At 34.6% G+C, this 24,577-nt stretch overlaps 1 protein-coding gene across 2 annotated transcripts; it reads left to right on the forward strand.

Annotated features, from left to right (window-relative positions):
* Window positions 1–304: 304 nt before the first annotated feature.
* On the forward strand, window positions 305–24,577 carry RBM46 (RNA binding motif protein 46). 2 transcript variants are annotated; one of them, XM_037168091.2, is made up of 6 exons: window positions 305–391; window positions 3,656–3,817; window positions 4,757–5,224; window positions 5,725–6,507; window positions 18,513–18,572; window positions 22,829–23,003. In XM_037168091.2, exons 2-5 carry the CDS (start codon window positions 3,667–3,669, stop codon window positions 18,566–18,568), a joined length of 1,458 nt encoding a protein of 485 aa, XP_037023986.1. In that variant the 5' UTR covers window positions 305–391; window positions 3,656–3,666; the 3' UTR covers window positions 18,569–18,572; window positions 22,829–23,003. The 2 variants fall into 2 exon arrangements, with proteins under 2 accessions (XP_037023986.1, XP_053514504.1); XM_053658529.1 differs by lacking the exons at window positions 305–391; window positions 18,513–18,572; window positions 22,829–23,003 and adding an exon at window positions 23,902–24,577 and having other exon boundaries at window positions 3,661–3,817.

Raw genomic sequence — 24,577 nt, forward strand, 5'->3', positions numbered from 1 at the left:
ATAACCTTCTGGTATCACTGAATGCCCATTCTCCAAAAATTGCTTTCCTTTCTCCAATTCGCTAAAGTAACTGTCACTCTAAGCAACTTTACTCTTCTCCCAAGAGCCTTCCTTAGATTTGTACCACAGTCCCGCCCACTCACCCTGGCTCCTCCCCCGGGCTGGTCACTGATTGGCCCAGGCAGCACTCCGCCTGGGGCTGTTTATAGCAGCGCACGCAGCGCCCCCTGGGAGCTGAGTATAGGCGCGAGGACTGCGCGAGCTGCACTTGGTGGGCTCCCTTCCCCCGTGCGGCGACCCCGGCTCCGACCGACACGTCCTCTAAACGGTGGCGGCCGTTTGTGGTCGTTGGTCCCAGGGATTTAGGACCAACATTTGAAGACCCAAAGGGGTGAGGAAGGGATGGGGACAGTGGGGGCGCTGCCACACCGCTGATAAGACCAGAGACCTCGCCTCCCGGCCCCAGAACGCCTGGTCTTCAGTCACCCAAGCCAAATTCGCGGTTAAGACCCACTCCCCCCTGGAGGCGGTGTCTGCGCAGTTCGCCTGCCTTAATCTCCTGGAGTAGTGAGCGGTAGGGCAGTTCCTGCCGTCAATCCCTCGCGCCGCAGGGTCCCGGCCTTCTAGCCCTCAGCTCCCCGGCTCGTCGTCGGGGCCCTTCGACAGCTCCTTCCGCCCCACAACGTCCTGCCCTTTCTCCTCATTTCCGTTCTCCTCCACCGCCTTCCGGCAGCCCTCCACCTGCTGCCCTCCATGTTCTTTTCTTAACCTTTCCTGTCGACCACCGCAGGTCAGTTTCCCACCCCCACCCCCATTTCACCTTCCTGTGGCCGGACTGCCGTTGTCCTGCCCTCGCGTTTCCTCTAAAGGTCCTGGGACGACCCCTGGGGCGTCCTGCCTGTTGGTCGAGATTTGGTAATCACGTCGTGGTTTTTCATTTAGTTCTAACTACGGATGAGCCTCGAACTTTCTTCTGCCTTTGACTCTTCCTCTCTTTTCTGTTGGGTTTTGAACCAAGCAAGACTACGCAGTGACCAACGGGAAAGATATCGGACACCACTACTAAACTGGACAGTCAGTAGTACCATTTTTGTTTGCTAACATCAGGCACTTTGAGTTACTAGTTCGCAAAACATTTTTGGGGGGGCACTGAAAGGACCACTGAATGTGGACCTCGGGTTTAATCTCGGCGTTGGTATTACTGCAGAAATCACTTTGAAGCCCCTTGCGTTATTTTGGGCATCAGTTATATTCATTTAGTTGCTAATATTGAAGTCTCTTTAAGCACTCACATTCTTGATAAATAAGGCTTGATTCTTGATTCTAATAAGGCTAATAGAGAGGGACTATCCGCAGGAGCTAGACTTGGCTTCTCTTACAAATTCGCCCCGCTTTGTGTTGGAGGATGACATTAGAACCAGAAAGGAGGATATGTTGCGTGTATAATACTAACATATAAGTAACATATGTGCATGTCGGTAGAATTTTACTTGTTTAAGTAATAGGGAGAGATTTTCATTTCAAGAATCACTACGATGCGTAGGTGAGAAGTTGGACACATTTCCACTTGGCGCCTTTCAGAATCAAAGCACCTCATGAACTCTAATGGTAGATTCCTTCCTTCCCAGGGCACACATTTAAAACATTCTATTTTAAAGTAAGTTTGTTTGCAACTGTGTGCTATTATAAACATGAAGATGACTATTAGTGCTGCAGTAACTAAATACTATCGTTGCCTTAGTTTCTGCTTAGGCACTGCTTTAATTGCCAGTTTTCACTTAAGATGGTGGAGTACTGGACTTCAACATTATTGCCAAAGATTATTATAGGCATGAACACTTGAAATATAAACATATGTATCCCTGGATATATTATGAGGCTAGAATTATAAGATTATGCCTAGTTTATGGACTGAAATTAAGCTTCATTTTTAATGGTGTCATTTTTGTTCTTAGGAAATAGACATGTTGAAAATCTGCTTAGATTTTCAGAGTAATGCTGGGTGTTTCCCATCTTATTTTACTACCTGATGCTTGGTAAAGCAAGAAAAAGAGGGAAGGAAATATGTCTATTTTCATATTTTAACAGATTTCAGATGACAGATTATAGACAACTAAGTAAGGAATAGTGTACTATTTTGTCCTGGTGTGCAAGAATTTTGGTTCTTTATGTCTTTATCCTGAGTTGAAAGAGCATTACACTTTTGTTTTCAAAGCAATATTTAAAAAATATTAGATATAATTATATTATAAAATAGTACAATTTTAGAAATATTTTTTAATTTAAAACTATCCTCCACAGTATTATTATTAGAGGTTGTGAAACACCAGGTACTCAAATTTTTGTATATATATTAACTTACAGGAATAAATATGTGTTCTCATTCTTTGATAAAAATAACTTAAAATGGGATTGAACTGATCCATCTGTACCCTCTTGTTTTGGAGTGTGAGACTTACATATCATTATACTTTTGACTAATTCTTTTCATTTTCCAACCATGTTGCTATGGTGCAGTTTGTCACCAAAATGAGTTACCCCTAGAACAATCTCCACTGACCTGGCAACTACGGTCTCAGAGTACCATATTCAACAATGACTGAACTAACATATCTGTGTTTTAATACCATGTAATTTGCTGTGGAATGCCATAAAGATCACTGTACTTTTTATAAGTATTGTTTTTTTTTTTAAACATCGACTCTATTTTATTTTTTTTAAAGATTTTAGTTATTTATCTTTAGAGGGGAAGGGGGGGAAGGAGAGAGGGAGAGAAATATCAATGTATGGTTGCCTTTTGTGCGTCCCCTGCTGGGAACTGGCCTGCAGGGGACCGGCCTGCAACCCAGGCATGTGCCCTGACTGGGAATCGAACCGCGATCCTGTGGTTCAGAGGCCCGATCGAAGGCCCACGCTCAATCCACTGTGCTACACCAGCCAGGGCTATAAGTATTGTTATATGTTAAAAATTAATATTTTCTATTTAGTTTTTAAAAATTATAGTGAAACTTATGAAGTGTTTATTTTCACAACTTTGTAAATTTTTATAGTAAGTCAGAAAATGACATTTCAATTTAAGTAGTTTGAATAAGCAATACAAATTTCTTTAGATAAATGATTTTCATTTATATTTTGCTAAAATAGTACTTATCTTTTTCATTAATACAGTTTCTATTTTGAAAGGCAGTACAAGTTTGAAAAATTATAGGATCATTAACTTATTAAGATGCTCAAAATTAATGAAGATAGAGTTAGTACTCATTTAAAGCTAAAAGTTTTACATGACAAAATAATTTAAACCTTGGGTTGTATAGGTTCACAGTGATCACTGACAGCAGTATTTTTATTATGTTACTCTTGCTTTCTTTTCTAACTGTTGTACTTACTTCTGTTTACCTACTCTTGCTTTTGTTGTTACTGTTTTTTTCTACTTTCACTTCCCTTTCTTGTATTTAGCTTAGGTGTTATAAAGGTACTGATCAATTGATATTAAAAGAAGTTTCCAGCTTCCATTGTAGATAACTTTGGGGGATAGGACTGCAGCGATTACCAAATGTAGCAACCACAACTATCCTAGATTTCTTGCAACCTGAAGAAATGCTTCATAGATTTCCAATTTTCCATGTCATAATCATTGTTTTTATACTTTGTTTAGGAACTGCAACCATGAATGAAGAAAATATAGACGGAACAAATGGATGCAGTAAAGTCCGAACTGGTACTCAGAATGAAGCAGCATTACTTGCTTTGATGGAAAAGACTGGTTACAACATGGTTCAAGAAAATGGGCAACGGAAATTTGGTGGTCCTCCTCCAGGTGTGGATTTGTTTATGTAAAAACCGCAAAAAAAATTTAAATCTTCAGTGTAATAATTTACAGTATATTATGTGTATTTCTCCACAAGTATCCCAAACAGTAGCTCTGATCTTTACATAAGTGCTTTAAGACCTTAGCAGTCATTTTTAATGTTAGGGAAAAGAGGTAGGTTTTATAATGTGTTGCATGTTTTACCCTCATTTTTCAGTGCTGCTCTTGGTTTAAGAAGCAGTTGAGAAAGAAGTGGGGTTGGTTTAGAAGTCAGGATTGGGTCATTGGGGAAAAGGGTACTCTTGTTAATAAAGGAGAGGTGTTTTGGGAGGAATTTGAAAGAGCAGCCAGAGAGGTGTGATGTCTCTGCTGGATGCAAATCAGATGCAAACAGGTAAGTAGAATGTTTTGGTTTTCTACAATAGCTAGTGCAATTTCCTTGCCGAAAACCCTTCAGTTAACTTTCTGTCAGACTTAAAATGAAATCCTGTCCTGTACCTACATTGATGGCCACATTATCTACCACTTTACCCTCCCTCAAGTACACGTCATCCATGCAGGCCTAAGTGCTCTGAGTCGTTCTAACATATAACACACTTGCTGCTGCTGCTTGATACATATATATCCTCAAGGCTCATTTCCTCATTTCACTCAGACACCTTCTTAAACTTTTTGTTTGCAGGGAAGATTTACTTGACTACTAAAAGTATCAACCTTTCTGTGGCTGTATTTTCATAGCGCTTAACCAGTATTGTCTTCTTTCTGTATTGCTATATGTGTCATGAGGGAAAGGTTTTCTATTTTGCTCACTATTGTATCCTCCAGCATCCAGAATAGTGCAAACACAAAGAAGGCTCATAGTACATTTATGCAATGAATGAATGATTAAATAGTAGATATGAGTAACTTATTAGAATTTATCTGTATTTATTCATTTTTGTCTTTCAGGTTGGGAAGGTCCACCTCCACCTAGAGGCTGTGAAGTTTTTGTAGGAAAAATACCTCGTGATATGTATGAAGATGAGTTAGTTCCTGTATTTGAAAGAGCTGGGAAGATATATGAATTTCGACTTATGATGGAATTTAGTGGTGAAAATCGAGGTTATGCTTTTGTGATGTACACTACAAAAGAAGAAGCCCAGTTAGCCATCAGAATTCTTAATAATTATGAGATTCGACCAGGAAAGTTTATTGGTGTGTGTGTAAGCTTGGATAATTGCAGATTATTTATTGGCGCTATTCCCAAGGAAAAGAAGAAAGAAGAAATTTTGGATGAAATGAAGAAAGTTACAGAAGGAGTTGTAGATGTCATTGTTTATCCAAGTGCAACTGATAAGACTAAAAATCGTGGTTTTGCATTTGTTGAATATGAATCTCACAGAGCTGCCGCTATGGCCCGGAGAAAACTAATTCCAGGTAAGCTTTTGGAGGTTATTTTTCTATATTCCCTTCATTATAAATAGGAAAAGATGACAGTATTTCATGGACGAATATTATGAAAATACATAATGCCCTTAAAGAGGATTAAGGATTAAGAAGTAAAGTAAATCAAGTGATTCTAAAAAACAATGAATTGTTTCTATAAAATGTGTCATTATTTGTAATAATTTACTGAAAACTGAATGATACACTTATATTGAGTTGTTAACTGTGTTTGATAAAAAGCCAAAAGACAATGGGTAATTTTTCTAGTAAAGATCTGTCTTTGAAGCATATTTGTTTTGTTGATTGTTAAAATTAATTTCACTAGAAGTTCTGGTTAGGTTTGCCTTAGTAAATTTTTGCATGAGTAGGAAACTAATGCATAACCAAATATATTGATACATATTTGAGTTTCTACTTCTTTGGAGAAATAGTTTTACTTAACAGTACTTGACTTTTGATTGTTTTTAGATTAATTTATTCTTTTTTTACAGGAACATTCCAACTGTGGGGCCATACCATTCAAGTAGATTGGGCTGACCCAGAGAAAGAGGTTGATGAGGAAACCATGCAGAGAGTTAAAGTTCTCTATGTTAGAAATTTAATGATCTCAACTGCAGAGGAAACAATTAAAGCAGAATTCAATAAATTCAAACCTGGTGCAGTTGAAAGAGTAAAGAAACTTAGAGATTACGCTTTTGTTCACTTTTTCAACCGAGAAGATGCAGTGGCTGCTATGTCTGTTATGAATGGGAAGTGCATTGATGGAGCAAGTATTGAGGTGACACTGGCAAAACCAGTAAATAAAGAAAACACCTGGAAACAGCACCTTAATGGTCAGATTAGCCCCAACTCTGAAAACTTGATTGTGTTTGCTAACAAAGAGGAAAGCCATCCGAAAACTCTAGGCAAGCAACCAGCTCTTCCAGCTCGTCTCAATGGTCAGCATAGCCCAGGCCCCCCTGAAATTGATAGATGCACTTACCCATTTTTTCCTGGAACAAAGCTTACTCCAATTAGTATGTATTCTTTAAAATCAAATCATTTCAATTCTGCAGTAATGCACTTGGATTATTACTGCAACAAAAATAATTGGGCACCACCAGAATATTACTTATATTCAACAACAAGTCAAGATGGGAAAGTACTCTTGGTGTATAAAATTGTTATTCCTGCTATTGCAAACGGAGCCCAGAGTTACTTCATGCCAGACAAACTCTGTACTACATTAGAAGATGCAAAGGAACTGGCGGCTCAGTTTACGTTACTTCATTTGGGTAAGTTTAAAAATACTCTAAATAATGTTGTAGAATATGAACTATAATTATAGATTATTTATAAATTTATTTTGAATTCAACATTAATGGTGAGTATTTAACATATATTTTACCTCAGTTTTAAGAATTTGTGGTAAATTTTGTTGAGACATTTCTCCTTTGGAGACTTAACTATGTTTAGCTTTTTTAAACATTTACCTCAGAGCTCATGATCCTTAGTTTATTTTTTGTTAATGACTCATTCTCATTTGAAATAATAATTTCTATTGTATATAAGTTACAGGATTCGTGACTTAAACCAATTTGTAAGTGCCCGGGCTTCTTTGGTGAAGCCTACCCACTAGAGGTAGGAAGTTGTAAAATCAGCACCATTTCGGATGGGTCATGCTCACAGTCTTATGCTCACCAATCTGGAAATTCGTCATTGTTACTCATGAAAGACAAAAAGCATCTTTAAAAGATGTTTATGACCATTTTCTTTTTATATTTCATGCTTTAAAAAAAGTATGTTTCTGTAGCAGGGTTGTCCAACCTGTGATCTGTGGGCCACATGCAGCCCAGCATGGCTATGAATGCAGCCCAACACAAAATCGTCAATTTACTTAAAACATTATGAGATTTTTTTTGTTTGTTTTCGTTAGTATTTGTATATTTAATGTGTGGTCCAAGACAACTCTTCTTCCAGTGTGGCCCAGAGATGCCAAAAGTTTGAACACCCCTGAATTTTGAGGGATAATTAAGAAAGGCTTTGGGCCAGATATTTTGCATTGTAAAGGAAGAGATGTAATATCACTCTGGCATTTTCTTCCTGTTTTTTACTCTTTTGTTAGGTACCCCCTTCCCACCAGTTTGTTTCCTTTTTAAATGCAGCTGTATATTTCAGTTGGTGATCATTTTGTGCCCCAAATAATAATAATTAGAAGAATAGAGGTTTCTTGAAAAATAACAATAAAAAGGAAAGGTCACCAACTAAGGATTATAATTTTTTATTGTAATTGTCAAACTTAGCTTAAATTTGATTGGTTATATGTTTGCAGAACCATACTACTGAAGCTTAAATGTTTAAAATTGGTATCCTCAGATTTGTCAAGGGAAGTCAGTCAAAAAGGAAAAACATTGCCAAAAGGGAAAGTGATTTTTACATATTGCATAGATTTGCTTGTCTGTTACAGCCACTCCCATAGTATTATGAATATTTTTAGAAGATTCTGATTTGGAGATCTCATCTCCCCTTCAAAGAAACTTCAGTAGTGTCATTAATTATTACTTTGGAAATATTTGGTAATTTTATAGTCATTTAAGTTAAATATTAGACATGATTTCCATTAATGTACATAGGAGGATACTTCCAGTTTTTAAAAATAAACACAGTATAAAATTAGGTGAGTAGCAAATAATTCATATTATGGTTCTTAGAGAAAAATGGATCAAATTATTCTTTTGGCATGGATATCGATAATTAGTTGCTAAGCAAGATTTTCCTAGGGTACTTGTGTCTGGTCCAACATGGTTATGCTGAAATATATTTTATTTCTACCCTCACTCATTTCCCTTACAAATTTAGCTTAAAGTTCCAAGGTTCTTAAAACATAGTCTTCTTCATTTATTGCATGTCATATTTTCTATTTAGACATGGTTTGCACATTTGGTTATCCCATAGAGAATATCAGATGTTATATGAAGCCAGAAGTTTTTTTTTTCAGCTTTTAACTTAATATTAAAATGTTTTTTTACTTGAATACTAAGGCAGTAGTTAACTTGTTGTAGCTTTTAGTTCCCAGAGAAACCCCCTATTCAGGTATATATTCTCAAGTGATTATGTTAATTAAGGGTTAAAATTAACTTCAGTAAATGAAGTCGTTAGAGGGTGCAGGCAATTTGCTCTGTAGTCATCTACTTCAGATTGTATCAACCTTGTATTAAAGCTGCTTATAATAAGACATTGAACAATTTGTGTTTTATGTATTTTCTCGGTTTTTATCCACCATCAGAAAAAAGATCTAAGATCCAAATACAAGCCAAAACCTTGTTTAGATGCAGTACATAGGCCTGAGGCCTTGTCTACAAACAGGAACAGAAAAATCCTTAGTGTGGTTATCTAGAAATATTAGTGAAAGTTGAGTTAGAGGCAGCTGAGGAGGAGGAAGGAATTCCGGGATGTGGGGTATGGAGTAGTCAGAGATCAGGGTGTAGGAATTTTTGATCGGCAAATGAATGTCATACTTTCTGAGGCTATCTGAATAATGACAGGTGCTGTAGACAGCCAGATGACATGTTGCCACATGGCAGGTTAAGGATAGAGTTATTATTATTGTGGCAATGATTTGGCTTTTTCCTTCTCTTAATACTGGAGCCTATGGGCTTTAGAAGGTTGATGTGTTTTTATATGAGTTTCTTTAGGTAAAGTTTGCACGGTTTCACTGGAAGGTTCAGGGTGGATTTAATGGGTGGAATACAGTGTTGGAAATAGATAGTTTTATACCAAGTATTTGATGTGTAGCGACATCTTGGGTCATTCAGTATCATCTTGTTAAATAAGACTTTTCTGTTTCATAATTTTGTATCTTTAATAATAGATCAGACTATCAGTTGAATAATCCTGCTTTTCTTAAACCTTTGTCTCTGTTTTGAATCTGGGCTCTGTCACAAACAAGCTTGTGTCATTGATTTAATTTCAACTGAGTGTTCTTTTGTTTTGGCCATGAATAATGAAGTTTAATTATAGAACAGTTCTTTTTTGTATGCTTCTCCTGTGCTAGGTGTACTTTCCTAAGCAATCTGGAGCTAAAGGTAAACAAAACATTGTTTTTGCTTCTACGGATTCATGGGTACAGAAGGCGGCTAGCACAAACACTGTGCGTAGGTTATTTTGGGAGTACAGAGGAAGGGCACACCTCCCACCTGATCTGAGTTGTAAATCCTGAAAGGAGTTAATCCAGAAGATGACCAGAAAGGGACACAATATAAACACTTAGAAAAACAGCATAGTGTGAGTTAGTGGCAATAATTCTGTATAATGTTTGCTTTGGTGGTTTCAGCCAGATTTTAAGAATTAGAAATTGAAAGGAAGTGGACTTTAGTTCATTGAAATTTCATCAATTTTGCTTTTTAAAACTGCAAGTATTTTTTTAGTACAGCTATGTTGATATTACTTGCTTTTCCTCTGAGCAAGTGAGTTTTTTTTCTACATGAATTTATTCTGATTTATGTGGACCATTTTATGTGTGAATATTCATCTTTTTAATATCTTCTGTACTTTCTTTTCAATATTCATTTTGTAGCTGACTTGCAAATTGCTTCTCATATTTGACTTTGTACATTATTAGACTCTTTAATTTTTTTCTGGTCATTGAGTGGTACAATATTAGTGTGTATATTCTAAGCATGACAACCACAATGTTTTTCTATTTCTTTAATATTTAAATTAGGGTTTGATTTCTGTTATCACTTACAACTTAGCTGAAAGTTAGGAAATAGAAGACAGCAGGGGGAAGATATACTATTCTAAGTAATTTTAATGTGAAAAGTAAGGTGCTTTTTCTTCTCATGAGCTATCATTTCCAGATTGATGAGCAGAAATACAAAAAAAATCACAAATTTTGATTTAAAAATTTACTAATTGCTTTGAAACAAAGAGAAACCTTCAGCTTTCTTTTTAATTTAAGGCATAATTTTAGGATTCTCTTAAGCTAGGTACAATATATAATGGTGATATATTACAGTGAAAAATTTAATTATAAATAAGTAAATAAAAGTAATGATAGTTTTAGAAAGTTAATCTTTCCAGTGTTAATTACAGATTTAATTTTTATGTTAGTATTTCAAACTGGTATATTAAACAACCAAATTTGCTAAATTTGTTTTAAAATTCATTTAGATAAATAAGTACAACGAGCATCAACATTTATACTTTAATTTGTTTTCACATGATCAAGTGATAAGACAGAAATTCCATTAACTCAACTATGTGTCATTGACCCTCCATTAGGGACCAGTACTCACAAAAATATACTTCTATTTCTTTTGAAACTTAAATATTTTTTGAAAGACCATCATGTGGTCTTTCTTCATAATTTTAATCTAACTGACACTTACATTAAGAGACCATAGTTATTATGGAGTTAGTACTGGGAAAGAAGCAGCTTATTTCATATAGTGATGAGTAATCAAATAGAAATACATGAACCTGCAGTTTCAGCCACCAACAAACTGTGACCTTGGAATGGCCAGTGAATTGTTTACTCTTTATGGACCTCAGTGCCTTCACATCTAAAATATGAGGGTTTTGCCCCGGCTGTTGTAGCTCAGTGGATTGAGCCGGAGGCCTATGAAGCAAAGGGTTGCGGTTCCATTCCCCGGCAGGGCACATTCCTGGGTTGCAGGCCAGGTCTCCAGTAGGGGACACATGAGAGGCAACCACACATTGATGTTTCTCTTCCACTCTTTCTCCTTCCCTTCCTCGCTCTCTAAAAATAAGTAAATAAAATATTTAATAAAATAAAATATGAGGGTTTTATTTGGTTTCCTCAAAGAATTCTCCTACCTTACCAAATTATGGTTTTGTTTAGGTATGGTTAAAAGTCTTATAAAGGACCAAAAATAATACTTGACATTTTTTGGTCTATCAAGTTACATACTTGAGTTCAAATAGTTTAAAATTAAAAGTTGCTTTTGCATGAATTAACTGTTCATCAGTTGAATATCCCTTACTTTATACAATTCAAAGCTTATATCTGTCTATTTCACAGCAGAAGAACTGGATTTAGAAAATGGAAGATTCAGTCACTTGTTTTATTCGTATGAACAAGTATGCTTTATGGTCATTTTGTGAATTTGTTAGTTACAGTGCAGTCAAAACCAAGGTTTAATAAAACAATTGCTTAAAAGTTTTGAAACTAATTTTCTCTTGGTAACAGAGAATCTGGAAAATTATGTGTATTAAAACATATCATCTGACCAATAGTTTTCCATAGTTATTAACTGGCTAAAGTGGGTCATCTGATTTCATTTACTTTTAAAATTAGTTCAGTCATGCTTGATCCTCTGTCCTCTAATTTCTTAGTATCTTTGGTTAATTCCTAAAATACTTGTTCTAATACAGTAGTTTTAACAGTAGCTACTGCTTTATTAATTTATAAATTATCATCTGGTTTTATCATTTGGCATTTCAGAAAGTAATGGTTTGTAAAATTTCCCCTTTTGAACAATGCCACAATAAATTTTGCCTCTAGATTCCATTTTTAGATGTCAGTAGCAATTCATAATTTTGCCACATGGTGTCACCTAAATATATATTTTAACTTGGCCTTAAAAGGATTTTCAATGTTATACTGATTTTTCTTCTCTCTGTGGCTTACTTATTTGGGGGGGGGTTAGAATCAGTAAATTCTGTGTGGGAAGTTGCACATAGTCTTTAGCTCATTTGCTTTTATTTCTGCTTGCCATTTAATATTTAGTAGACAATGGTTGCTTATGTTATAGCTATATATTTTAGTGAATGAATTGTAAATTGAGACAAAAGGTGTTTGAGAAAATGGGTTTTACTGGCATAAATTTATTCAAGTGATAATCTGTACTTTTAATAATTATAAAATTGTGTCAGTTGCTTTTGGGCTTTTTGGTTAAAGTTAGATATAGAATCTATTCTTTGTTAGTTAATTTTGGATATATCATCTCCTAGAGTAAATACATCCTCTATCTAAGACCTGGGAATGCATTACCTCCAAGAATGGTGAACTTCCATTGGGGATTTAAAACCAAAGAAAACAAAATAAAAACCTTTAGTCTATTAACTAATCAGAAGCTTTAAATCATCAGAATATTAACAACTACTTGTTTTTTCTTGCTCCTTAAGTGTATAGTGTTTGGCTAAAGCTATATTAGTTATTGTGTGCCTTTATTTATCTCATGGCAAATGATATTTGAACTATAAAAATGGCCTGTATTATATGGATTTTTATATGTAAAGTAGTTCATATTTTATGAAAATGATTTATTTGTTGTTATAAATGCATAGGAGAAGAAAAGATTCTTTACTAGGCTCTTGGAACTCAGAATTATCTTCCTTATATCTCTGAGAGTATATTATATTAGTCTTGCTATTTTCAAGTCCTCTGCAAGTTAGTTTTTGAAAACTTTGATTCAAGGAAGTTATTCTCATAATGCTTTTGTTCATTATTATTTACTCCTTTACCCTTTCTGTTCTCATTTTCAGTATATTGACTGACCGCTGGCTGATTGTTAATCCTGGTTAATATGGGGGGGCAAAAGTAGGTTTACAGTTTTGAGAACACAAAACACAAGAGTTTATTCTTCTATTATTATTTATTAATTTATGTATTATTTTTCATACAAACAACTGTCATCCTACTTTTCCCCTACCCTGTATATAAGTTAATTCAACAAATACTGAACACTGCTTTGTATACACTCCCGAGCATCCCTGCAGTGAATCAAGACAGTTGCTGCTTTCGTAGAGCATAAAGTCTATTGAGGGAGACAGTTACTCAGTCACAGTTCTGATACAGGTGGGAGATGTACAAGGTGTTGTAAAAGTGTATAATTGGGTGATCTGAGCTAATTCAAGATGAGGGAGATTCAGTACTTTAAATTTAGTGCAGTACATAGGCAACAGCACAGAATAAAGAGCATGACATTTGGTCTCAGAATTCCTTGGTTCACATTCTAGCTTTATTACTTACTTGGAAGTTTAACCCTCTTATACTTCACTTTCCTCATCTATAAAATGGGAATGTTAATGGTATTTCATAGGGCAGTTACATGTATTTAATGAGTTAAAATTGTGTAAAAGGTCCACAACAGTGGACCTAAAATGTGCTGTATACTTAAAAATGTGCTGTATACTTAAAAATGTGCTGTATAAGTACTGAAGAATAATATTAAGAAAACAAAGACAACAGTGGAGTTTCCAGCCACTAATAATAATAAATATTATTTGAACCCTTAATTATATGTTAGGTACTGTGTTAAATGCCTTTATATAATACATTATTTTTAAAATGATTTTACCTATTTTTAGAGAGAGGGGAAAGAAGGGAGAAGGGGAGGGAGAGAAACTTTGATCTTAAGAGAAACACTGATCAGTTGTCTCCTGTACATGCCTTGACCACGGGGTGAACCTGCAACCCAGGCATTGTGCCTGACTAGGAATCGAACCAGTGACCTTTTGCTTTATGGGATGATGCCCAACCCACTGAGCCCCATGGGTCAGGGAATATAATACATTGTTTTGATGATATCTGAGGTAGATATTATTGTCTACAATAATAGATATGTTACATATGACACTATTACAGATGTCCCCATTTTCCCCCCTTTTGCCCATCCCCACTGAGCCTCCACCCCCTTCCCTTCCTGGTGGGTTATGCGTATATGTTCCGTGAATCCACTCACCTTCTTTCATCCAGTCCCTGACCTCTCTGACAGCTGTCAGCCTGTTCCGTGTAGCCATGCCTCTTGTTTCTGTTTGTCAGTTTATTTTGTTTATTTTGTTCATTAGATTCCACATATAAGTGAGATTACATGGTATTTATCTTTCTCTGACTGGCTTATTTCACTTAAAGTAATAATCTTCAGGTCCATCCATGCTGTCACAAAAGGTAAGAGTTCCTCCTTTCTTTTTATGGCCACATCGTATTCCATTGTGTAAATGTACCACAGCTTTTTTATACACTCACGTATTGATGGGCACTTGGGCTGTTTCCAGATCTTTGCTATTGTAAATAATGCTGCTACAAACATTGGGATGTGTAGGTTCTTTCAAATTGGTGTTTTGAGATTCTTAGGATATAGTCCCAGGAGTGGGATCGCTGGGTCAAAAGGCAGTTCCATTTTTAGTTTTTTGAGGCAATTCCACACTGTTTTCCACAGTGTCTGCACCAGTTTGCATCCCCAGCAACAGTGCACTAGGGTTCTCTTTTCTCTACAACCTCTCCAACACTTGCTGTTTGTTGATTTGCTTATGATGGCCATTCTGACAGGTGTGAAGTGGTATCTCATTGTAGTTTTAATTTGTATCTCTCTGATTGCATCTTAATTTAGAGTTTTCAGCCTTTTATTACAATATATACATTTCCAGCTACAAATTTCTATATGGTTATATCTGCATCATACATGTTTTAATATATTTATTGTTATAATTATTTCAAAATATTTTGTTTTGATTTCCTCTTGAACATAGATTCTTGTAGTTATATATTTGGTGTTTATTTTACTGTGATCAGAAAGTATATTATGTATCTTTTTTGTACTTCTTGATTTTTAAGGGCCAATTAAAATAAATAATCTATGCCTACTTAAAAAGAATTTATTTGCAGTTGTTAATTGCAGGTCTAGGGTTGCTGTGGCAAAGTAACACAATCTGGGTGGTTTAAACAACAGGAATTTATTCTTCCATAGTTCTGGAGGCTGGTAGTCAGAAGTCAAGGTGTTCGCAGGGCCATAGTCTTTCTGAAGTTGGTGGGAGAGAATTTCCTTAACTCTATTTTTTAAAGATTTTATTTATTTATTTTTAGAGAGAGGGGAAGAGAGGGAGAGAAACATTGATCAGTTGCCTCTCACATGCCCCAAACAGGGACCAAATCTGCAACCAAGGCATATGCCTCAACCAGGAATCAAACCAGCGACCTTTTGGTATAGAGCAGGGGGTCAAACTCATTTTCACTGAGGACCACATCAGCCCGGCTGTTGCCTTCAAGGGGCTGAATGTAATTTTAGGACTGTATAAATGTAATTACTCCTCGACTGTTAAAGAGGTGAAATTACACTTGGCCCTTTGAAGGCAAATGCAAGGCTGATGTGGCCCCCCAATGAAAATGAGTTTTGACACTCCTGGTATATAGGATGATGCCCAAACCAGCCCAGGCCAGGGCTTCCTTTGCTCTTTAGCTCCTGATGATGTCAACAGTCCCGAGTTCTATGGCTTGTGGATGCATTACTCCTACCTCTGCCTTTGTTGTAACATACTCATCTTCTCCCTATGTGTCTGTGTCTTCACATGGTGTACTCTCTGTTTTTCTACACTTTTAAGGATACCAGTCACATTAGAGGAAAGGTCCACGATACTCTAATACTATCTAATCTTAACTAATAATATTTGCAATGACTATTTCCAAATAAGGTCACATTTTGAGGTAATAGGCATTAGGACTTCAACATACCTTTGTGGGCACCTAATTCAACTAACAAACTATGAATGTAAGTTATATGTATGTATATTGTGTACATATGTTTGTATACATACACACATCTCAGGTCAAGTTTGTTAATCCTATTTAAATTTCTTTATCTTTCATGATTTCTACTAGATAAGTTTATTATTATATTACTGAGATGATTATGAAAACCACTCACTATGATTATACATTTATATTTTTCTCTTTTAATTTGTCAGTTTTTGCTTTATATATTTTGAGGTTCTGTATTAGGTACCTAGAAATTAAAGTTGTTATATTTTTCTGGTGAAATATGCCTTTTATCATTATACTGTGTCATTCTGTCTCTGTCATGCATTCCTACATTAAAGCGTACTTCCATAAGCTTTCTTTTGGTTAGAGTTTACATATTATATATTTTTTCCTTTTTAAAACTTTACTTTTCCTGTATCTTAGGCTTGAGATGAACCCAGTATATAGTTAGTTTTTTTTGTTGCTGCTGTTGCCTTTTTTGTGTTGAAAGTCTGTCCTTTGAGTGCTTGGTCATCTTGCATTTAGTGTACTTACTGATAATGCTTGGAATTAAGTCTCTCATCTTGCTGTTTGCTTTTTATTCCTTGTTCTATTTTCCTTATCTCTTTTTTGACTTCTCTTTTTAAAATTCTCACCTGAGCATATGTTTATTGATTTCAGAGAGAGAGAAACATTGATCTGTTGCCTCCCATACATGCCCTGAGTGGGTGGGTATCAGACCCACAACCTAAGCATGTGCCAGTTGTGGAACCTGCAACATTTTTGGTGAATGGAACAATGTTCCAATCAACTGAGCCACCCAGCTAGAGCTAATGCAGTATTTTTACTAGATAAGCAGTTATTTTCCTTTAGCGCTTTGAGGTTATAATTCCGTCTACTGTCTTTTGGCTTCCATTGGATCCATTGAGTAGTCAGCTGTAATTTATTTATTACTCCTTTGAGCACAAACTTCAAACTTTTTTTGCCTTCTGCTACTCTTAATATCTTTTTAATGTGTGATTTTCAGAACTGTTCCTGTGATGGACTTAATTACTTTTCATAGTTTTTTTTATCTTAATTGGAATTTCACTATTTCTAAAATCTATGGATCAATATTTTTCACATTTTAGAAAGGTCTAAGTTATTTTTGTTTTCATATATTGCTTTTGTTTCATTATCTCTCTCCTTTCTGTGTGGTACTCAAATTACATATATCTTAGAAGTTTTTTACTGTACCTCATATCTATTATATTTTTCTGTACTTTTTATTTGTATGTTTAGTTTGCATATTTTCTTCAGACCTATTTTTGGTTCGTGACTTCTTTTTTCATCTGTGCCTAACAGGCTTACAAAACCATTTATTTGGATTCATTTCTCAGTTCTAGCATTTCACTTGACTCTTCCTTTTAATACTATCCATTTTTCCTCCAAAATTTCTAGTCTTGTCTTTTATTTCCTTGAACATATTAGACATAGTTATTTTAATACAAAGTTTTGAAAACTTTAATTTTTCTGTAGATTGTTACCATTCATTGTTATATTGATGGTTTTAGGTAACATTTTTTATTGAATGACAGGTACTATATATGAAAAATATAGAGATAATTTGAAAGCTGGCATGCATGTTTTTATTCAGAGAGGATTTATCTTTGCTTCAGAAAGGTGCCCCAAGTGACTGGCCATCCCTGATTACCTTAATTCAGGCAGGAATTGAAATTTGAAGTTGAATTTGTTCTTCTTTAAATTTTGTGTACTTCTAGTTCAGTTTTACTCAGGGTTCCAGGTGTGCCTCATCAGCAGCTTCTCCTCTTCGGTTTTTGTCCTTCTCTTCCTCAGAAGTTTTTCTGTCTCTTGTTACCTTTTTTTTTTTGTCTCCAAGATCCCTTTCAGAATTTGCCAGTTATTCTAGGGGAAATGCTTTTCCAAAACATGTGTTCACTTCTCTGAGTTTCAGATCCTCTGACTGAGATCCTGACCCCATTATTCTTCACTGCCTTGCTCATTCTCAATGCTTTCAGATAGATATTTTTGCATTTATAATAATTGTCTACATTTTCAAGTTTTCACTGGGAGGGTTGTAAAAATCAGAAAATACTGTGAGTACTTCTACCGAGTTATAATCTTTAAGACAGCTATTTAAAAATCTATAGCTTTATGTAGATCATCAATCATTTTTATTTGCTCATACTTTTTAGGCACTGTTTCTTAGCATAGAGTTAGATATACATTTCAACCAGAAAGCTTTAAGGAACATAAAGAGATGAGTAACTAAAATGGATGACTGTCTAGAGTTGTACTATATATGGTTAAATTAGGCTTCAAGTAGATTAGTTTAGCTATTAATAAGCGAAATGTGTTTTTAAGCTTAGTGTTATTTTGTCCATTTATGTCTTTTTCAGAGAAGGAAAAGATGTTAATATTTTTTAAATTCACTAACATTCTTTGGCTATCTGCTTATTAGAACCTGGGTAATTTCATTTGCTTTTAAATTTTTTCTTTATTTTATTTTTATAGTAGTCCTTCTTAGAAAAACCAACTAAGAAGGACCAGTACTTTGTATAGAAAGATATGTTTTTTTTCTGATAATGTATTTACTCAATTTTAATTCACATAACAAAATACTGTTGTCCTTGTTTACCTTTGCAGATGGTAGCTTCAGAAATGATAACTATTTGTCACATACTTCCTTTTCTCTGAATTTATTCTCCTGTTTATGATCAAGAGGTTTTTAACTAAAGTTATCAAGGGTTCCATGCACTCCCAAGATAGGGCTAACACCAATCTAAAGACTCAATTTCTTTCTGTCTTCACTGCTTACAGACAGGGAACACAATCTCTTCAGCCTGGACCTATGTAGAAGAATTTGGAGAAAGTGAACAGGTAAGCAAAAGTCTCTTAGGAATATTAAGTGATATATTTAGTTTTCAGAAAGCCAGTTATAAGTTATTATTTCTATAGTTATAAGGAGAAATAATTAAAAATTTCTAGTAAATCCTTGTGGAGTATTTTATCATTATAGTTTTATGAATTATAGACTTGTTAAGAAAAGTTTTAAAAAGTGACACTTTATTATTTCAGGTCTTATCAAAACTTTTAACATGCTAGTGGTGCACATTGTAAACCAGCAAGATGGTGAACTGTTTTAAGGTAGATGTAGTTGGAATGGGTATGTTATCTGTATACATTAGCATTTCTCAAACTTATCTGAAAATAAAACTCAATTTTTTTCAAATTATTAAACCAAAATTATTGTTGATACAATTGAGAATAAAAGTTACATTTCTGAGGATTCACTGTTTAGTTTTTTAACATGATACCAAGAAGGGTAAGTTTTAGTAGGAAGTCAAAGATAGTTTATATTTTCAGTAAAGATTATCTAAACTCCTTTTTATATGTGAAAGCAAAAAGAATGCTGTGGTCCTGTGGGTAGCAAACCATGTACTAGTTCTGTGTTCTTGAATAGGTTCTTTTACTTTTCTATGCCTCCAAGTGTAGCAAACTGAAAGCTCTAGATTTGTTTGGTCTCTTCAGCTTTTTTGAAAGGAAAGCAACTAGGCTCAACTTCAGTACAGTAGCTAGATAGCTATTTTCCATTTGGTTCTCTGAGTTCTTTTTTTCATTTGTTTGTTACATCTTGGCCTCTGAAGGCATCTGAGTTTGTAATCACTCTGTTTAGCATATTTCAAGAATTTGCTGTCTTGCTTTTAAAGTTTCCATATTGCATATTATTCCCATTAAAAGTCCTTTCCAAACTTATTTATAAAGTTCTTCAGTGAAATAACTGCCTCTTAGGTCAAACAAGTTTTGGAAATACTGCACACTCCCTTTGGGAAATCATAATGCATATTGAATAATTGTAGCGGCAACCTGGTTGACTGCCATGGTAAACTCATCTTTCCTAAGTTTTTCCCAAGATTTTTTTGTTAATGGATTCTTGTACTTTATATGGGATGTAGTTTGGGAAACACTGAAACTAACTCAAAGTAATACAGTAAAATGCACATATTTAAAGTCTATACTTTGCCCGGTTTTGATTTAAGTATTCATCTGCTAAATGACACCACAATCAGCAAACATTTCCATCACCCCTAATGTCACATTTTTCCTACTGTCTTTCCCAGGCAACCACTGAACTGATTGCTATCACTGTAGTTGTGTTTTCTAGAATTTCAAACCCTTGTTTTTGAAAGTTTAACTCAACAATCTTCAGGTAATTTAAAATGAAGCATCTGTGATTTCTTAAAAATAAAAATACAGATGTCCGACAGATTTTATGTTTATGATAATTGTTGTACACTGTCAAAATTTCAGTAAAATGTAAAACCCAAATTGTTCTTTTAAAATTGTGTGTAATAATATATTGTAAATTTAAACACTAGTTAAAATAAAAAACAGATGAGGTTTTTTTTCCCCTGAAATTGAATCTAAAAAATGTAACTCCCATAATAAAAAGAGAACTAACCAACTCAAACTTTATAAGGAAGCAGTCACAGACAGAAACTTTCTTGTCCAGTTATCTGTTACTAAGATTAGAATACTCAAAGCCTTCTATAAATCATCTTAAAACAGAAAGACTGACTAAGTTACTCTGTGGGGCCTAGTCTTAGGGGGGAAAAAACCATTGGTCATTCCATATCTCCTCCTTGCCCTCGTTGTCAGTTGCCTGATAGGAGAAGTTAGGTAGAGAACAAACATACCTTTTGAAATTTTCTTTCTAATAATTGTAGGGAGAGTAAATGAGATTTTTTTAAAGGTGAATTTGACATGAGTAACATACTTCATTTAGAAGTATCACTTAAAAATTTCTAGTTATAATGATTTTTAAATATTTCCCAGGTTTTAAGTTGCTTAATAACTAACAGTTCTTAAAACTCTTTCTTCTACTTTATACTTAGCTTTTGATTTTCTGTACTGGAATGGAAACTACAAAGTAATATATCATAAATGTTATTTATATTCTAATATAGAAGTTTATTTTTATTTATTTTTATCTCTGTTTGAACTTAGCCGTGTTTTACATTATGTGTATATATACAATGCTATAAAAATTTCATTTTGCAGATGAAAAAATTTAATGGTTCTATGAAGGAATGAGTTATTTCAATAATGGCTATTTGAATATTAGCAATTGAAATAATAAAATGGTGAAATGAGAACAATTTTTAAAAAAATATCCCATAAAAATCTAAAGAAATGGTTAAAATATGTATCAAAGGTCTGGGAAATGTATTGCATAGGTCAAAATATCAGATGCTTTCCTCTCATGGATTGCAGTGGGGAGTGTAAAGTGGTATAAGCTGCCTTGGAAAATAGTTGATAGTACCTTGCAAAGCTAAATATAGTGCCAACAATTCCATTCCTAGGTATTTACTTACAAGAATTGAAAATATATGTCCACACAAAATCTTGTAAAATTATTTCTTAGCAGCATTATTTATACTAGCCAAAAGGTAAAAACAACCTAAATGACCATTGACAAAATGTGATACATATATACAATGAATATAAAAAGGAAAGAATAAGTTTTGGTATATACTGCAACATGGAGGAACCATGAAAACATTATGCTGAGAAACCAGTAAAAAAAAAAAAACAGTTTAAGAAGACCACATAAGGCCCTGGCTGGTTAGCTCAGTTGGGGCATTGTCTCACTGTGCCAAGATCATGGGTTCCATCCTGGTCAGGGCATCTGCAGGATTCAAGCAGTGAGTGTAAGATGGGGGAACAACAAACTGATCTCTCTCTCTCTCCCTCCCTCCCTCCCCCACCTCTGTCTCCCACCCTCCTTCTTCATATCACTTTAAAAAATAAATAGAAAATATTAAAGACCACATAAATTTTATGATTCAATTTATGTGAAAAGTCCAGCATAGCCAAATCTATAGATACAGAAAAATTAGAGGTTGCTGTGGCTTTGGGAGAGGGAATGGGGGGTGACCGATAATAGGTGCAGAGTGTTCTGGATGGCGGGGTTGGTTATATAACCCTATGAAATACTTGTAAATCTTACAAACATCTGAAGTTTACTTTTTAAGGTTTCATCCATTCTTTTTAATTTAATTTATTTATCTTTAGAAGGGAAGGGAAGGGAAGGGAAGGGAAGGGAAGGAGAGAAATATCAGTGTATGGTTGCTTCTGGTGCATCCCCTGCAGGGAACTGGCCCCTGCTGGGAACTGGCCTGCAACCCAGGCATGCAACCGTGATCGTGTGGTTCGCAGGCCCTAGCTCAGTCCACTGAGCTACACCAGCCAGGGCTGAAGCTTTTTGTTTTCTAATGTTTGTAGTATTTGGGGAAATAACTTCTTTTGATTTATTCTATATGAATAAATTCATCAGTGTCAGTTTCTAATTTTATATTTTGATTTAGTCTCCTTAAAAATGTGAGAATACAACAGTTGATTAGTGTATTTTAAATTAAAGGCTTACAGTATGGTACTGTGGGAATCTACATTTTGAGACCTAAGTACTATGCAAATAGTTAGGTGTCTGACTACCTTTGTGAAATCTTACTCTGAAGATAGTTCTTCTATCCACATTTCATGAACAGGCTGCAGTAACTGGATATAAACCCAGAGTGAAAGTGATTTCTCTGAAAACCATTCCCCACCTACGAAAGTATAACTGTTTGAAGTCCTGTTCTTTTAAATCTCGCTGTCTGTGACTACATTGTTGAAATTTGAAAGAGCTAGTTGTACCACAGACACGTGTTTAAAAAGGAATTGACTGTATTGGTGTAATCATCTGTAGGAGAAGAGAACCAGAACTTTTTGTAAAGCAGTCTTTTAAATTAATAGGAGCACTGACTTTCTGTTTATACTTTTAGTACCATAACCTTTAATACCATAACCCTTTAGGCAAAGTGAATCTTTTAAGAGAAGTATCTGTGATACTTGGAGTTTCCTAGTTTGGTGTCAAAGTAATTCCTTATCCAATTTTAAAATACTGAAAATATTTTGAACCAGATGCTTTTAATGTATTTATGTCATCTTGGAACAAACTGCTTTTTATTAATCTTATGGTACATTGATAAAAAACACAAAAACTAATATAAAATTATCCTATTAGAGTTTTACAATGCTAGAAATTAAATTTAATTGATTTTTATTTATTTATTTTTGTTTCTTTTCTTAACTAGGTCCTTTCTGATGTTGCTTGAGCTTACTCTTCTGCAGTTGATCCATCCCTGTTGGCCACATATTAAGTCCCATGACAGCATTAAGTTAATGTTCATTCGTTTTAGCTCCAGGAAAATATAGAAAAAACCTTACCTGTACATTAGATGACATTATTCCTTTTCATTTATTCTTAGAAACACCATTACTCTTAAAAATGATCATTTTATAGTTATTGTCACACCTATGGATTAGTCTACAATAAGAAACATAGTTGAGTTTTTGGAAAGTATGGGATTTATAAATTTGGTCTTTAATATTCACATGCATCTATAAACATTACAATAAATGAAGGAGCAGGCAGTTATTACTGCATAAGATGAAGTTTATTGTGAAACAGTAATATTTCCAATGTAATTGTTTTTTTTAAAATTTGGTTAATTTTTGGATTTTTCTATACTCTCAGTTGATAATGGTTTTTGAAGTTTATTTTATAAAGATGATTCATTTTACTGTTTTATGGTACCAGTAGGATGCTAAAATATTAAATTGGTGTGTTGAGTTATATAAATGTTTATATTAATCTTTAAATAATGAAATATTGGGCAGTTAGTTTTTGTAGTCCAGTGGTAAATGTTTCTGCTGGTTTGATACATAATACAGTTTCCCCCCAAAAAGCAAATGTGAATTTGTTGTGTTTTATCCTTTCTTCATGAACTACCCCTTAGCATCAGAACCAAATTTAAAATGAGCTTCATGGTGGAGCAAGATAAATCAGAGGTTTTCTTTTGTGTGATAAAAAAAAGACACAAAAACAATTAATAGAAATCCAAGAAATAGATACTCAGCAATGCATTTTAGTAAGATCTCTGAAGCATTGTCAGTGAATACAAGCATGATACTGACTAATAAAACTGTCAGGATTTGCCCCTTGGTGAATACTGACATGGTCTTTACCAGCAATATAGTATTATCAGGACTTCAAGTGTTAGAACATTATGTTAAACTGTGATTATAGTTTTAATGCTTTGTCTCTTTGAATTAAATTTGTATCCATAAAGATGTGCAGCATAATTGTTCATGTATTTATTTGCAGACTACAGTTTCCGTCGCAGCTCAGTAAATAGTCTTTCCCCTGTTAATGCTACTCTCTCTTCTGGGATTCCCAGCGTGCTTCCTTACACTTCACGGCCTTACTCTTATCCGAGCTATCCCTTGTCACCAACACTATCACTTGCTAATGGCAGCCATGTCGGACAGCGACTGTATATCTCCAATCAGGCCTCATTCTTCTGAAGAAAATACTGTAAACATGAGTATAAAAATTTCTTTGTAAAAGCATGCTGATGAAAATACTGTTTTATTTTAGAATTGGGTTTGCACATTTGGTTTTAAAATTATAAATATATATTTCAACATAGTGAAATAAACATCAGCCATGATTCAGAATAACCCAAGTTGTAGAACTTGTAAAAATAAGTTAAAAAAGTTACTCTGTGGTTTCTCTTGATAAAGGTATAACTACTATTCTTTTTAAACTTTGGGAACCTTAAATACCTCTAATTCCTGAGTGAGCTGTAAAAACCAGGAGTTTATGTTAAATGTTTGCATAGTAAGTTTGCTACATAGCATTTCTTAATAGTAAAGCACTTGCAGACAATGGTTATACTGGACTTGATTGCCAAGGATCACTATCTGTGTTAGAGATTGGAACAGTTATATAACCAGAAGCATCCAACTATTATGTAGAAAGAAATGAAGGGCAAAATGAT

This window comes from Artibeus jamaicensis, unplaced genomic scaffold, assembly GCF_021234435.1.
Source record: "Artibeus jamaicensis isolate MK-2021 breed Jamaican fruit bat unplaced genomic scaffold, CSHL_Jam_final scaffold_537, whole genome shotgun sequence".
In the NCBI taxonomy this organism is placed as follows: domain Eukaryota; kingdom Metazoa; phylum Chordata; class Mammalia; order Chiroptera; family Phyllostomidae; genus Artibeus; species Artibeus jamaicensis.

What these genes read in the sequence shown, in the direction of transcription:
- RBM46 (XM_053658529.1), top strand. Translation starts at nt 3,667, where the DNA reads ATGAATGAAGAAAATATAGACGGAACAAATGGATGCAGTAAAGTCCGA. An exon ending in ATTTGGTGGTCCTCCTCCAG is followed by an intron (nt 3,818 to 4,756) that starts GTGTGGATTTGT and finishes TTTGTCTTTCAG; the next exon opens with GTTGGGAAGGTCCACCTCCA. An exon ending in CCGGAGAAAACTAATTCCAG is followed by an intron (nt 5,225 to 5,724) that starts GTAAGCTTTTGG and finishes CTTTTTTTACAG; the next exon opens with GAACATTCCAACTGTGGGGC.